General features: G+C 46.8%; 1 protein-coding gene across 1 annotated transcript in view; it reads right to left on the bottom strand.

Annotated features, from left to right (window-relative positions):
- Positions 1-201: 201 nt before the first annotated feature.
- Positions 202-14745, bottom strand: part of LOC311121469 (cAMP and cAMP-inhibited cGMP 3',5'-cyclic phosphodiesterase 10A-like) — a gene marked incomplete at both ends in the record, with an annotated part of 32951 nt that continues 18407 nt past the window's right edge. The window contains 11 exons of the mRNA XM_084195958.1: positions 202-294; positions 3329-3409; positions 4030-4141; positions 5365-5537; positions 6097-6252; positions 8447-8597; positions 8823-8906; positions 9714-9856; positions 11676-11862; positions 12227-12319; positions 13214-13356. Of these exons, the coding sequence (XP_084052084.1) occupies positions 202-294; positions 3329-3409; positions 4030-4141; positions 5365-5537; positions 6097-6252; positions 8447-8597; positions 8823-8906; positions 9714-9856; positions 11676-11862; positions 12227-12319; positions 13214-13356 (1416 nt within the window). The remainder of the gene's footprint in view (positions 295-3328; positions 3410-4029; positions 4142-5364; positions 5538-6096; positions 6253-8446; positions 8598-8822; positions 8907-9713; positions 9857-11675; positions 11863-12226; positions 12320-13213; positions 13357-14745) is intronic.

Below are 14745 nucleotides of genomic sequence, written 5' to 3'. Positions count from 1 at the left end.
ATATATGGTGTGTAGTCCATGTAATATATGGTGTGTGTAGTCCATGTAATATATGATGTGTGTAGTCCATGTAATATATGGTGTGTAGTCCATGTAATATATGGTGTGTGTAGTCCATGTAATATATGGTGTGTGTAGTCCATGTAATATATGGTGTGTGTAGTCCATGTAATATATGGTGTGTGTAGTAATGTATGTTACTTACTTGCAGGCTTGTAGAAGAGGGCTAGACGGGGGGAAGAGCTCAGATAAGGTAGTATAACATGGGAGGGCAACAGCATTGTAGAACCCCACCTAGAGAAACAGAGGAGGATGATAACAACAGCTAGGTAGAACCCCACCTAGAGAAACAGAGGAGGATGATAACAACAGCATTGTAGAACCCCACCTAGAGAAACAGAGGAGGATGATAACAACAGCATTGTAGAACCCCACCTAGAGAAACAGAGGAGGATGATAACAACAGCATTGTAGAACCCCACCTAGAGAAACAGAGGAGGGTGATAACAACAGCATTGTAGAACCCCACCTAGAGAAACAGAGGAGGGTGATAACAACAGCTAGGTAGAACCCCACCTAGAGAAACAGAGGAGGATGATAACAACAGCTAGGTAGAACCCCACCTAGAGAAACAGAGGAGGATGATAACAACAGCTAGGTAGAACCCCACCTAGAGAAACAGAGGAGGATGATAACAACAGCTAGGTAGAACCCCACCTAGAGAAACAGAGGAGGATAATAACAACAGCTAGGTAGAACCCCACCTAGAGAAACAGAGGAGGATGATAACAACAGCATTGTAGAACCCCACCTAGAGAAACAGAGGAGGATGATAACAGCATTGTAGAACCCCACCTAGAGAAACAGAGGAGGATGATAACAACAGCTAGGTAGAACCCCACCTAGAGAAACAGAGGAGGATGATAACAACAGCTAGGTAGAACCCCACCTAGAGAAACAGAGGAGGATAATAACAACAGCATTGTAGAACCCCACCTAGAGAAACAGAGGAGGATGATAACAACAGCTAGGTAGAACCCCACCTAGAGAAACAGAGGAGGAGGATAACAACAGCATTGTAGAACCCCACCTAGAGAAACAGAGGAGGATGATAACAACAGCTAGGTAGAACCCCACCTAGAGAAACAGAGGAGGATGATAACAACAGCTAGGTAGAACCCCACCTAGAGAAACAGAGGAGGATGATAACAGCAGCTAGGTAGAACCCCACCTAGAGAAACAGAGGAGGATGATAACAACAGCATTGTAGAACCCCACCTAGAGAAACAGAGGAGGATGATAACAACAGCATTGTAGAACCCCACCTAGAGAAACAGAGAAGGATGATAACAACAGCTAAGTAGAACCCCACCTAGAGAAACAGAGGAGGATGATAACAACAGCTAGGTAGAACCCCACCTAGAGAAACAGAGGAGGATGATAACAACAGCATTGTAGAACCCCACCTAGAGAAACAGAGGAGGATAATAACAACAGCATTGTAGAACCCCACCTAGAGAAAGAGAGGAGGATGATAACAACAGCATTGTAGAACCCCACCTAGAGAAACAGAGGAGGATGATAACAACAGCATTGTAGAACCCCACCTAGAGAAACAGAGGAGGATAACAACAGCATTGTAGAACCCCACCTAGAGAAACAGAGGAGGATGATAACAACAGCTAGGTAGAACCTCACCTAGAGAAACAGAGGAGGATAATAACAACAGCTAGGTAGAACCCCACCTAGAGAAACAGAGGAGGAGGATAACAACAGCATTGTAGAACCCCACCTAGAGAAACAGAGGAGGATGATAACAACAGCTAGGTAGAACCCCACCTAGAGAAACAGAGGAGGATGATAACAACAGCATTGTAGAACCCCACCTAGAGAAACAGAGGAGGATGATAACAACAGCATTGTAGAACCCCACCTAGAGAAACAGAGGAGGATGATAACAACAGCATTGTAGAACCCCACCTAGAGAAACAGAGGAGGATAACAACAGCATTGTAGAACCCCACCTAGAGAAACAGAGGAGGATGATAACAACAGCTAGGTAGAACCTCACCTAGAGAAACAGAGGAGGATAATAACAACAGCTAGGTAGAACCCCACGTAGAGAAACAGAGGAGGATGATAACAACAGCTAGGTAGAACCCCACCTAGAGAAACAGAGGAGGATGATAACAACAGCTAGGTAGAACTCCACCTAGAGAAACAGAGGAGGATAACGACAACAGCTAGGTAGAACCCCACCTAGAGAAACAGAGGAGGATGATAACAACAGCTAGGTAGAACCCCACCTAGAGAAACAGAGGAGGATAATAACAACAGCTAGGTAGAACCCCACCTAGAGAAACAGAGGAGGATAATAACAACAGCTAGGTAGAACCCCACCTAGAGAAACAGAGGAGGATGATAACAACAGCTAGGTAGAACCCCACCTAGAGAAACAGAGGAGGATAATAACAACAGCTAGGTAGAACCCCACCTAGAGAAACAGAGGAGGAGGATAACAACAGCTAGGTAGAACCCCACCTAGAGAAACAGAGGAGGATGATAACAACAGCTAGGTAGAACCCCACCTAGAGAAACAGAGGAGGATAATAACAACAGCTAGGTAGAACCCCACCTAGAGAAACAGAGGAGGAGGATAACAACAGCTAGGTAGAACCCCACCTAGAGAAACAGAGGAGGAGGATAACAACAGCTAGGTAGAACCCCACCTAGAGAAACAGAGGAGGATGATAACAACAGCTAGGTAGAACCCCACCTAGAGAAACAGAGGAGGATGTTAACAACAGCATTGTAGAACCCCACCTAGAGAAACAGAGGAGGATGTTAACAACAGCATTGTAGAACCCCACCTAGAGAAACAGAGGAGGAGGATAACAACAGCTAGGTAGAACCCCACCTAGAGAAACAGAGGAGGAGGATAACAACAACTCCCCTTCACAGATCTGATGGGACTGGATGGGAAAGCAATATGATGGAAACTATGTGGAGTGGAGCTGTTGTTGTTCTTTACACCTTCACCTGTCTCAGATCAGTAAAGGGGAGGGAACAAGGGCAGAGGGGAGGGAACAAGGGCAGAGGGGAGGGAACAAGGGCAGAGGGGAGGGAACAAGGGCAGAGGGGAGGGAACAAGGGCAGAGGGGAGGGAACAAGGGCAGAGGGGAGGGAACAAGGGCAGAGGGGAGGGAACAAGGGCAGAGGGGAGGGAACAAGGGCAGAGGGGAGGGAACAAGGGCAGAGGGGAGGGAACATCTTGCCAGAATGAGACGCAGCCCAGGTGATGTTCATAGTGGGTGTGAGTAGGTCTTACCTGCCCCTGAGGAACCTCTTCCTTCTTATCTCTGTCCATCATAGGGATGGGCTGCATACCTATCTTCTTCATCTCATCCCCCTGTAGAGGAGAGGAGAGAGAGGAGGAGAGAGAGGAGAGGAGAGGAGGAGAGAGGAGGAGAGAGAGGAGAGGAGGTGAGAGGAGGAGAGAGAGGAGAGGAGGAGAGAGGAGGAGAGAGAGGAGAGGAGGAGAGAGGAGGAGAGAGAGGAGAGGAGGAGAGAGAGGAGGGACAGGAGGAAGATGTAAGATAGATATGAGGTAGAATGGAGGAGGCTATTGAGACTAAAGGACAAAACAAAGTGATGATATTTGGAGTAGTATGATCATTCCTTTGTCATAATCTATTCAGAATTCATTCATTCATAATCATATATTATGAAGGAATTTATTGACTCTATAAAGCAGTAGTACACTCTTAGAAAAAAAGCTGCTCTCTAGAACCTAAAAGGGTTCTTCGGCTGAAAATAACTATTTTTAGTTTCAAGTGGAACCCTTTCACTAATACAAGGTTCTACGTGGAACCCTTTCACCACTAAAAGGTTCTAAGTATAACCTTTTTCACCAACGAAGGGTTCTTATTGATGAGCACTATGAACCATTCATATGACGAATGAACTCTTTACCACACTTTATAACAATGAACAACACTTTACAAGTAGGAGTGAATTATACTACCGCACCTCGGCCCAGAACTCAGCGTAGATGTCATTAGCCGTTAGTCGCGTGATGGGCCACAGCTTGGTAACGGAACACAGGTCACATGCTGTCATCATCAGACCAATCACACGGTCCCTGGGGAAAGAAAAGTATTTGTTTTGATTTATTTATTATCTATTTCCAGATGTATCAGAGAAGATGTCCCCTGATTCTATTAGCCTTTTCTAACTGTTGTGCCAACCCGAACGATACTGTGCTGAAACTAATATATATATGTTTTTAAATAGTCCTTTTCAGCACGGATCCAGCAACTATGGTGGATGTGTAACCATGGCAGCTCAGCACGGTTCCAGCAACTATGGTGGATGTGTAACCATGGCAGCTCAGCACGGTTCCAGCAACTATGGTGGATGTGTAACCATGGCAGCTCAGCACGGTTCCAGCAACTATGGTGGATGTGTAACCATGGCAGCTCAGCACGGTTCCAGCAACTATGGTGGACGTGTAACCATGGCAGCTCAGCACGGTTCCAGCAACTATGGTGGATGTGTAACCATGGCAGCTCAGCACGGTTCCAGCAACTATGGTGGACGTGTAACCATGGCAGCTAGGCACGGTTCCAGCAACTATGGTGGATGTGTAACCATGGCAGCTCAGCACGGTTCCAGCAACTATGGTGGATGTGTAACCATGGCAGCTCAGCACGGTTCCAGCAACTATGGTGGATGTGTAACCATGGCAGCTCAGCACGGTTCCAGCAACTATGGTGGATGTGTAACCATGGCAGCTCAGCACGGTTCCAGCAACTATGGTGGACGTGTAACCATGGCAGCTAGGCACGGTTCCAGCAACTATGGTGGATGTGTAACCATGGCAGCTCAGCACGGTTCCAGCAACTATGGTGGATGTGTAACCATGGCAGCTCAGCACGGTTCCAGCAACTATGGTGGATGTGTAACCATGGCAGCTCAGCACGGTTCCAGCAACTATGGTGGATGTGTAACCATGGCAGCTCAGCACGGTTCCAGCAACTATGGTGGATGTGTAACCGTGTTGGTGGTTATTTAACCTCTAACCTTTGTTGTAGTCCCCTGTAGCTCAGTTGGTAGAGCATGGCGCTTGCAACGCCAGGGTTGTGGGTTTGTTTCCCACGGGGGGGCCAGTATGAAAATGTATGCACTGGATAAGAGCGTCTGCTAAATGACTAAAATGTAAAATGTGGAGGTCCAGTGCTCCAGTAGTCAACACTTAGACAGCTGTTTGTTTGTATGTGAGTGTGTGTGTGCATTCGTATGTGTGTGTGTGTGTGTGTCTGTGCCTGCGCTACGTCTAAAGTGTGTGTGTGTATGACCCCTGACCTGTGTTGGTGGTTGTTGAGGTCCAGTGCTCCCGTGGTCAGTAGCTCAGCTAGCTGTTTGCGGTTGCCGAAGTAGAGCGCCAGGTCTGTAGCGATGATGGCCTTGTGGATGACCTCTAGCACCTGCTCGTACTCACTGGAAGTCAGGTTGGAGAAAATATTGTGCCCTTCCAGCTATGGGAAACAAAGAGATCAATAAAAAGCAAAAGCTCCGCTTATGAGGCGTTCGGCTCAGCTTAGGTGGGTCAGCCAGAGGGTGCATCCTGCGAGTACAATAGGTCCTGTAACGTTGAGGGTAGTTTGGGATACTTTGCAGGGTTGGGGTCAATTCGAAATTGAAGGCAGTCAATTCAGGAAGTAAATTGAAATACCAATTCAATAATTGAAAAAGGCCATCTATTTTCAATGACATCTCAATAAATATAAAAGTAAAAGCTATTTATTACTTTTGAAGTATTAAATTCAAATGACTTCCTGAATTAATAACTACCTTCAATTAGAATTGACCCCAACCCTGATACTTCTGTGAACAAGGATTCAGGGTACATGATCATCACCCACCAAAGATGAGGATTTGAATTGGGAGAGGACACCGGTTCATAACAGAGCAACTGTTAGGGGGGAATGTCTGAGAAGTGAAGATCCTCCTGAGGGGAACATTTAGAGGACGGCTGAGTAAGCGTGTGAGCACAGGGTGTGTGTGTGTGTGTGTGTGTGTGTGAGGTAGTCCTACCTGCAGGATGGATACAGTCTGGGAGAAGTGGTGCTGCTCCATAGTAGACGAGCTATACAGGGCAGCTAGAGGATGGTCAAACTTCTGAAGGTAGGTGTTACTGTAGCCTCGATGGTCCAGATCATGACATAGACAGGCTATTAGCAGACCCTTCTTCTGTTGATGGGGGAGAGAGAGAGGAGATGGGGGAGAGAGAGAGGAGATGGGGGAGAGAGAGAGGAGATGGGGGAGAGAGAGAGGATGGGGAGAGAGGGAGGGAATGGGGAGAGAGAGAGAGGATGTGGGAGAGAGAGAGAGAATGTGGGAGAGAGAGGAGATGAGGGAGAGAGAGAGGAGATGAGGGAGAGAGAGAGGAGATGGGGGAGAGAGGGAGGGGATGGGGAGAGAGAGAGAGGATGGGGGAGAGAGAGAGGAGATGAGGGAGAGAGAGAGGAGATGAGAGAGAGGAGATGGGGGAGAGAGGGAGGGGATGGGGAGAGAGAGGATGGGGGAGAGAGGGAGGGGATGGGGAGAGAGAGATGATGGGGGAGAGAGAGAAGAAGGGGGAGAGAGAGAGGAGATGGGGGAGAGAGAGAGGAGATGGGGGAGAGAGAGAGGAGATGGGGGAGAGAGAGAGGATGGGGGGAGAGGGAGGGGATGGGGAGAGACAGAGAGGATGTGGGAGAGAGAGAGAGAATGTGGGAGAGAGAGGAGATGAGGGAGAGAGAGAGGAGATGAGGGAGAGAGAGAGGAGATGGGGGAGAGAGGGAGGGGATGGGGAGAGAGAGAGAGGATGGGGGAGAGAGAGAGGAGATGAGGGAGAGAGAGGAGATGAGGGAGAGAGAGAGGAGATGAGGGAGAGAGAGAGGAGATGGGGGAGAGAGGGAGGGGATGGGGAGAGAGAGAGGATGGGGGAGAGAGGGAGGGGATGGGGAGAGAGAGAGAGGATGGGGGAGAGAGAGAAGAAGGGGGAGAGAGAGAGGATGGAGAGAGAGAGGATGGGGGAGAGAGAGAGGATGGGGGAGAGAGAGTGGGGGAGAGAGAGAGAGGATGGGGAGAGAGAATATGGGGGAGAGAGAGAAGATGGGGGAGAGGGAGAGAGGGGATGGGCGAGAGAGAGAGAGGATGGGGGAGAGAGAGCGATGATGGGGGAGAGAGAGAGGATGGGGGAGGGGGAGAGAGAGAGAGGATGGGGAGAGAGAGAGGATGGGGATGGGGAGAGAGAGAGAGGATGGGGAGGGAGAGAGAGAGGGGATGGGGGAGAGAGAGAGGGGGAGAGAGAGAGGATGGGGGAGAGAGAGAGAGAGAGAGAGGGGGGAGAGAGAGAGGGGGAGAGAGAGAGGATGGGGAGAGAGAGAGGATGGGGGAGAGAGAGAGAGAGAGAGAGGGGGGATGGGGGAGAGAGAGAGGATGGGGAGAGAGAGAGGATGGGGAGAGAGAGAGAGGATGGGGAGAGAGGGAGGGGATGGGGGAGAGAGAGAGGATGGGGAGAGAGAGAGGATGGGGGAGAGAGAGAGAGGATGGGGAGAGAGGGGGGGGTGGGGAGAGAGAGAGGATGGGGAGAGAGAGAGAAAGGGGATGGGGAGAGAGAGAGAAAGGGGATGGGGAGAGAGAGAGAGGATGGGGGAGAGAGAGAGAGAGAGGGGGTGGGGGAGAGAGAGAGAGGGAATGGAGGGAGAGAGAGAGAGGATGGGGGAGAGAGAGAGAGAGGGGATGAGGGAGAGAGAGAGGAGATGAGGGAGAGAGAGAGAGAGAGGGGATGGGGGAGAGAGAGAGGATTGGGAGAGAGGGAGGGGATGGGGGAGAGAGAGGGGATGGGGAGAGAGGGAGGGGATGGGGAGAGAGAGAGAGAGAGAGAGAGAGAGAGGGGATGGGGAGAGAGAGAGGATGGGGAGAGAGGGAGGGGATGGGGAGAGAGGGAGAGAGAGAGAGAGAGAGAGGGGATGGAGAGAGAGAGAGGATGGGGGAGAGAGAGAGGATGGGGAGAGAGAGAGGATGGGGAGAGAGAGGATGGGGGAGAGAGAGAGAGAATGGGGGAGATAGGGAGGATGGGAGAGAGAGAGAGAGGGGATGGGAGAGAGAGAGAGGATGGGGGAGAGAGAGAGGATGGGGGAGAGAGAGAGAGAGAATGGGGGAGAGAGGGAGGATTGGGGAGAGAGAGAGGATGGGTAATTACACATGGAAGTCAGCTACTGATTGTTTCTAAACAGGGTCAATTATATCTCTTCAGTCTACTCAGGAAGTAAAGTTCTTTAAATGACTGAATTTGAATGGAGTTGACTGCAACCCTCTTTTTAAACCTTGTTTTCTTTTAACTCTTGACTGACTATGTTATTGACAAACTGATAGACGGAGAGAAAGACAGGCAGACCTCTATCTCAGTGAAGATGGCGGTGGTCTTCTGCAGTATGACGTACATACAGTGAGCCACGTTCACCGCGTGTTTCCAGTTGTGGTAGGGAACACGCCGATAGTTCTTCCTCACAGACATAGTGAACCTGCACAACTTCTCCAACTCAAAACTGGGGAGAGAGAGAGAGAGAGAGCGAGAGAGAGAGAGAGAGAGAGAGAGAGAGAGAGAGAGAGAGAGAGAGAGAGGGGCGAAGTATTTTACAGGTATAATAGTATTTATTCTGTCCTCAGATAAAGATCAAAGCATTTACAAGTTATATTCTTAAAGAATCTATGGGTTAATGGCCTAAGTTAATTTTGTGCCAAGCAGCTGTAAGTGTCACAGAGGTACGTACCTGGTCTCTCCACATGAGTTGTGGACCATGTAAACAAAGACAGCCGGCCACAGCTCCTCAAACTGACTAATGTCAAAATGAAACCTGAGGGAGGGAGGGAGGGAAAGAAAGAAAGAGGCAGCATCTTAGACTGATGGCCTGCAGTGTGTGTGTGTGTGTGTGTGTGTGTGTGTGTGTGTGTGTGTGTGTGTGTGTGAGAAGAGAGAAAGGCAGACTAGCTGTAGATCTAGCAGGGCTGAATCACACACACACACACACACACACACACACACACACACACACACACACACACACACACACACACACACACACACACACACACACACACACACAGGGCCCGGCCCCCTTCCTTCCTGCTCTGGCCATTCTCTCCTGTCTGTCTGTCCTCCAGAAGAGAGCTGGGTGTCACTCTGGTCTGGACTGTGTCTGCGTCAGGGCCGTCTCTCTCTCTTAAGAGACAGACATGGGTTTAAAGAAAACAAATCCTATTTGAACCCATGTCTGCTCCAAGAAACATGGCTGGGGATGAGAATACTAGATGAGGTAGGTTATGGCGTATGAACATTGGGAGATAAGAGGTAGGTTATGGTGTATGAACATTGGGATATAAGAGGTAGGTTATGGTGTATGAACATTGGGAGATAAGAGGTAGGTTATGGTGTATGAACATTGGGAGATAAGAGGTAGGTTATGGTGTATGAACATTGGGAGATAAGAGGTAGGTTATGACGTATGAACATTGGGAGATAAGAGGTAGGTTATGGCGTATGAACATTGGGAGATAAGAGGTAGGTTATGGCGTATGAACATTGGGAGATAAGAGGTAGGTTATGGTGTATGAACATTGGGAGATAAGAGGTAGGTATAGGGGGTTAGGGTTAGGACACTCACAGTTCTATCTCTTTGTAAAGGGGCGTAGGCAGGTCCAGCTTCGTGAGGGTCTTCCACTCCTCTGAAGTGCATATACTGTGGTAGGACAACTTCTCCATGGTTACCCTGTAGATACACTCAGAGTGCCTGATCCGGTGGTACATCTGGACAGACAGACAGACAGACAGACAGACAGACAAGCAGACAAACAGACAGGCACACAGACAGACAGACACAGAAAGACAGACAGACAAGCAGACAGACAGGCAGCCAGACAGACAGACAGACATAAAGACAGACAGACACAGAAAGAGAGACAGGCACACAGACAGAGAGAGACAGACAGACACAGAAAGACAGACAGACAGGCACACAGACACACAGACAGAGAGAGACAGACAGTCTTTCAATCTCTTGGCGTTGATGTTGTCGTTCTCCCATCCTCCTCCTCATTCCCATCACTCCTCCCCCTCCTCTCTCACACCCTCTCCCCTCCCTCTCTCTTCTCCCCTCCCTTCCTGACTCCTCCCCTCAGCCTCTCTCTCCTCTTCTCCCTTCCCCTCTCCTCTTCTCCCAGTAGCCTCTACCTCCCTTCCCCTCTCCTCCTCTCCCTTAGCCTCTACCTCCCTTCCCCTCTCCTCCTCTCCCTTAGCCTCTACCTCCCTTCCCCTCTCCTCCTCTCCCTTAGCCTCTACCTCCCTTCCCCTCTCCTCCTCTCCCTTAGCCTCTACCTCCCTTCCCCTCTCCTCCTCTCCCTTAGCCTCTACCTCCCTTCCCCTCTCCTCCTCTCCCTTAGCCTCTACCTCCCTTCCCCTCTCCTCCTCTCCCTTAGCCTCTACCTCCCTTCCCCTCTCCTCCTCTCCCAGTAGCCTCTACCTCCTCTTCTCTCACCTCCTTTCCTCCTCTCCCATTAGTCTCTATCTCCTTTCTCCCCTCTCCCCTCCTCCTCTCCCATTAGCCTCTACCTCCTTTCTCCCCTCTCCTCTCCTCTCCTCTCCTCTTTCTCCTTCTCTAGTGGCAAACTACAGTTTTGCGAGGCCGCCCTCCAAGGTCAGAGCAAAACATTTTAAACATTTTTAGGAAAACTATTTTATGTTGTTGAAAACAACTAACTTGTGGCTGAGAGAAAATGTTGCAGTTTTAAAGCTAATTTCCTGTCATTCTAAATGTTTTTCCTTGGTTTATGACGTGTTCATATGCTATCTGGGGAAGGACCCAGAGCTTGTGTGGGGGGGGGGGGGGGTCTTCTCCCTCCTCTTATCTTCTCTGCTCTCCCCCTGAGTCTCTCCCCCCGAGTCTCTCCTCTCCTGACTCCTCTCCTCCCATCTCTCATCTCTCCCCTTTTGACCCCCACTCTTGTGCGACACACTTGCGTAGGAGCCTGCGTCACCATGTTGCTTTTAAAATTGATGAGGCACGTTAATATTTTAACATCCAAAGCCGCTCCCCTGCCACCCGCCACCATCCTCCCAGCCGGGGGATTTATGTTGAGCTGTAATTCACGCCTCCTGCCTCAAGATAAAAAAAAATGTGTGTGTGTGTGTGTGTGTGTGTGTGTACCTTTAGGTAAGTCACTTTGGCTGGCTGGAGATAGTGATGCATCTGTTATGGTGGAGGGGACGTGGAGGGAAGGGAAGGTGTTGGGGGATTGGCGTCTGCGTGCGTACAGCCTGGCTGTCCTAGCCCAGATGTTTAACAACGTCTTGGGGTTAGACAGAGCTACATAGTCAAGCTTTAGTCATTCTGATTCATGAGTTTACTGTGTCTAATATTGGCCTTTGATAGATGGTGTCTGTACATTGTACAGTTCAGAGTTGGGGTCAATTCCTAACTGAATTGAGAATCGCTGATTTGAATCGAAAGGAAAAACTCTCACATTCTTTCCTGGAGTGTATCCTGAATGTAATGTATGTGGTTTGTTTTGTCTAACACCAAAATAAAATCCATTTAGTTAAAAATATAAATTCGACACAAAACACTCACGTTGGCACAGTGCAAGGCTAGAGCACAGAAGACGGCGAACATCTTGAAGTTGTTCTCGTCTGTTTTGGTGAAGGCACTTCCACTCAGCTTGTTAACCATCTGTACGACCCCTATTACGGCCCCCCTGGAAACGATGGGCATGCATAGGATGTTCCGCGTGGTGTAGCCCGTATAGAGGTCCACCTCTCTGTGAAGGGGGGGGGGAGTTAAAATATAACACAGTATTCATCTCGACATGATGCCATCATAGTGTTTATCCACTAAACTACATCAAGGCTGTGTATTACAACAAGCTAGACCTGAATAGCCTGGTTCCACGTCTGTTGCCATGACAATGACATTAGGACTTGGCAAGACCGCACAAACAGATCTGGGATAATGGCTAAGCACCGGACCACTCTGAGGCTTACTCAAACCCATTCACAAATAAAGTAGACAAGGGGAGCGTCTTTAAATGGCACCCTATCCATATGGATCCGGTCAAAAGCAGTGCACTATATATGGAATAGGGTGCCATTTCAGATGCAGGCAGGGTAAAATAGTAGTGTCACCTATTAAAGCGTGGGTCTGCATAGGCGTCTGGGATGTTAAGGACCTCCCCCGTCCGTGCCACTTGGCCCGCTATTCCTTTCTCTATAGAAAACCTGGGAGAGTAGGAGACAGAAGAGCGCTGGAGGTTACAACCATTGAAATACACTACCGGTCAAAAGTTTTAGAACACCTATTCATTCAAGGGTTTTTCTTTATTTTTTTACTATTTTCTACATTGTAGAATAATAGTGAAGACATCAAAACTATGAAATAACACATATGGAATCATGTAGTAACCAAAAAAGTGTTAAACAAATCAAAATATATTTTATATTTGAGATTCTTCAAATAGCCACCCTTTGCCTTGATGACAGCTTTGCACACTCTTGGCATTCTCTCAACCAGCTTCACCTGGAATGCTTTTCTAGTTTTCCCGTTCTAGGCATTCTACTTCCCTGTTCTAGGGATTATAGTTTCTCCGTTCTAGGGATTATAGTTTCCCTGCCAGAGAATCGTTCTCATTATCACTAGTCAATTCAACATAACCTGTCAGAGAATCGTTCTCATGATCACTAGTCAATTCATCATAACCTGTCAGAGAATCGTTCTCATGATCACTAGTCAATTCAACATAACCTGTCAGAGAATCGTTCTCATGATCACTAGTCAATTCAACATAACCTGTCAGAGAATCGTTCACATGATCACTAGTCAATTCAACGTAATCCTACAGAGAATCGTTCACATAATCACTAGTCAATTCAACATAACCCGTCAGAGAATCGTTCACATGATCACTAGTCAATTCAACATAACCTGTCAGAGAATCGTTCACATGATCACTAGTCAATTCAACGTAATCCTACAGAGAATCGTTCACATAATCACTAGTCAATTCAACATAACCCGTCAGAGAATCGTTCACATGATCACTAGTCAATTCAACATAACCATAGATATCAGACATGCAACAACAGAGCAGTAAAAGTATCAATCATGACCCTTACCGAATCTCTTTGGTTTTCCTGAAGACAGGTTTGCCCTCGCTCTCCTCCCCGATGTCAAACAGGTCTGAGTACAGTTCCTTGTTATTGTGGTCCACCTGGAACAGTGCACATCTATCCGCATTCACCAAGTTTTTTGCATATATCTGAAACACAACACCATGAAAAACAAAGTACACAGAAAGTCACAGGGTCACAGACACACGGGCGAATCATAACTCCCATTACCATTAACATCAATGCATGACTGAATTAACATTTGACTTAGTCTTTAAAGAGGAAGTTAGGATTCACTCCACGGTTCGTTTTAATCTGTACATGTTAGTAAGACTATACAAATTAAAGTTTCATAAAAGTCAGGTAAAACAAAACAAACCCAAAGTTAAAGTTTCATAAAAGTCAGGTAAAACAAAACCAATGTAAAAATGTCATAAAAGTCAGGTAAAACAAAACAAAACCAAAGTTAAAGTTTCATAAAAGTCAGGTAAAACAAAACAAAACCAAAGTTAAAGTTTCATAAAAGTCAGGTAAAACAAAACCAAAGTTAAAGTTTCATAAAAGTCAGGTAAAACAAAACAAAACAAAACCAAAGGTAAAGTTTCTTAAAAGTCAGGTAAAACAAAACCAAAGTTAAAGTTTCATAAAAGTCAGGTAAAACAAAACAAAACCAAAGTTAGTTTCATAAAAGTCAGGTAAAACAAAACAAAACCAAACCAAAGCTTCATACAAGTCAGGTAAAACAAAACAAAACCAAAGTTAAAGTGTCTTAAAAGTCAGGTAAAACAAAACAAAACCAAAGTTAAAGTTTCTTAAAAGTCAGGTAAAACAAAACAAAACCAAAGCTTCATACAAGTCAGGTAAAACAAAACAAAACAAAGCTTCATACAAGTCAGGTAAAACAAAACAAAAACAAAGTTAAAGCTTCATACAAGTCAGGTAAAACAAAACATAAACCAAACAGGACATGGATCAGGGCTACCACACACTATATGACCTGTGATGACGCCAGTGGCACATGACAATACAATATAAAGAGCCTATGGTCAAGTTCCTGCCCAACTACATTGCAGACACATGCCAGATCTTACGACGCCTAGATAGGAGTTTGACATATCAGGTAGTGGTTTGTGCTTTTTGAGCTCAGTTCGGTTTCGTTGAGATTATTTTTTTTTTTTCACTTTTGGTTTCATTTTCTTTAAAAACATTAATTGCACAATGCATTATGTGGGTTGAATGCTGTAACAACACAGAATAAACCAATTAATAAAAGTCCCATGATGGTAGTGACTGTCCATTACTGCTTATCACTTATTAACCATCCTTTATTCACATTACTTTACTTTAATAAAATATTTCAGTTGTTGTGTATATTACATTAGTTTTATTTAATGACTTTATTATTTCATTCCAAGTCATCATCTCATCTCTATAGAGCTGCTGTCTATGCTGTCTGACTAAATCACTATTTTAGTAGTTCTTCAAAGTAAATAAGGCATACATTTATGACTGCTGAATACCAACTATCAATCACTTAG

Source organism: Coregonus lavaretus, assembly GCF_964263955.1.
Source record: "Coregonus lavaretus genome assembly, contig: HAP1_SCAFFOLD_4923, whole genome shotgun sequence".
NCBI classification, from domain to species: Eukaryota; Metazoa; Chordata; class Actinopteri; order Salmoniformes; family Salmonidae; genus Coregonus; species Coregonus lavaretus.
This window is presented reverse-complemented; position numbering and strand designations above follow the sequence as displayed.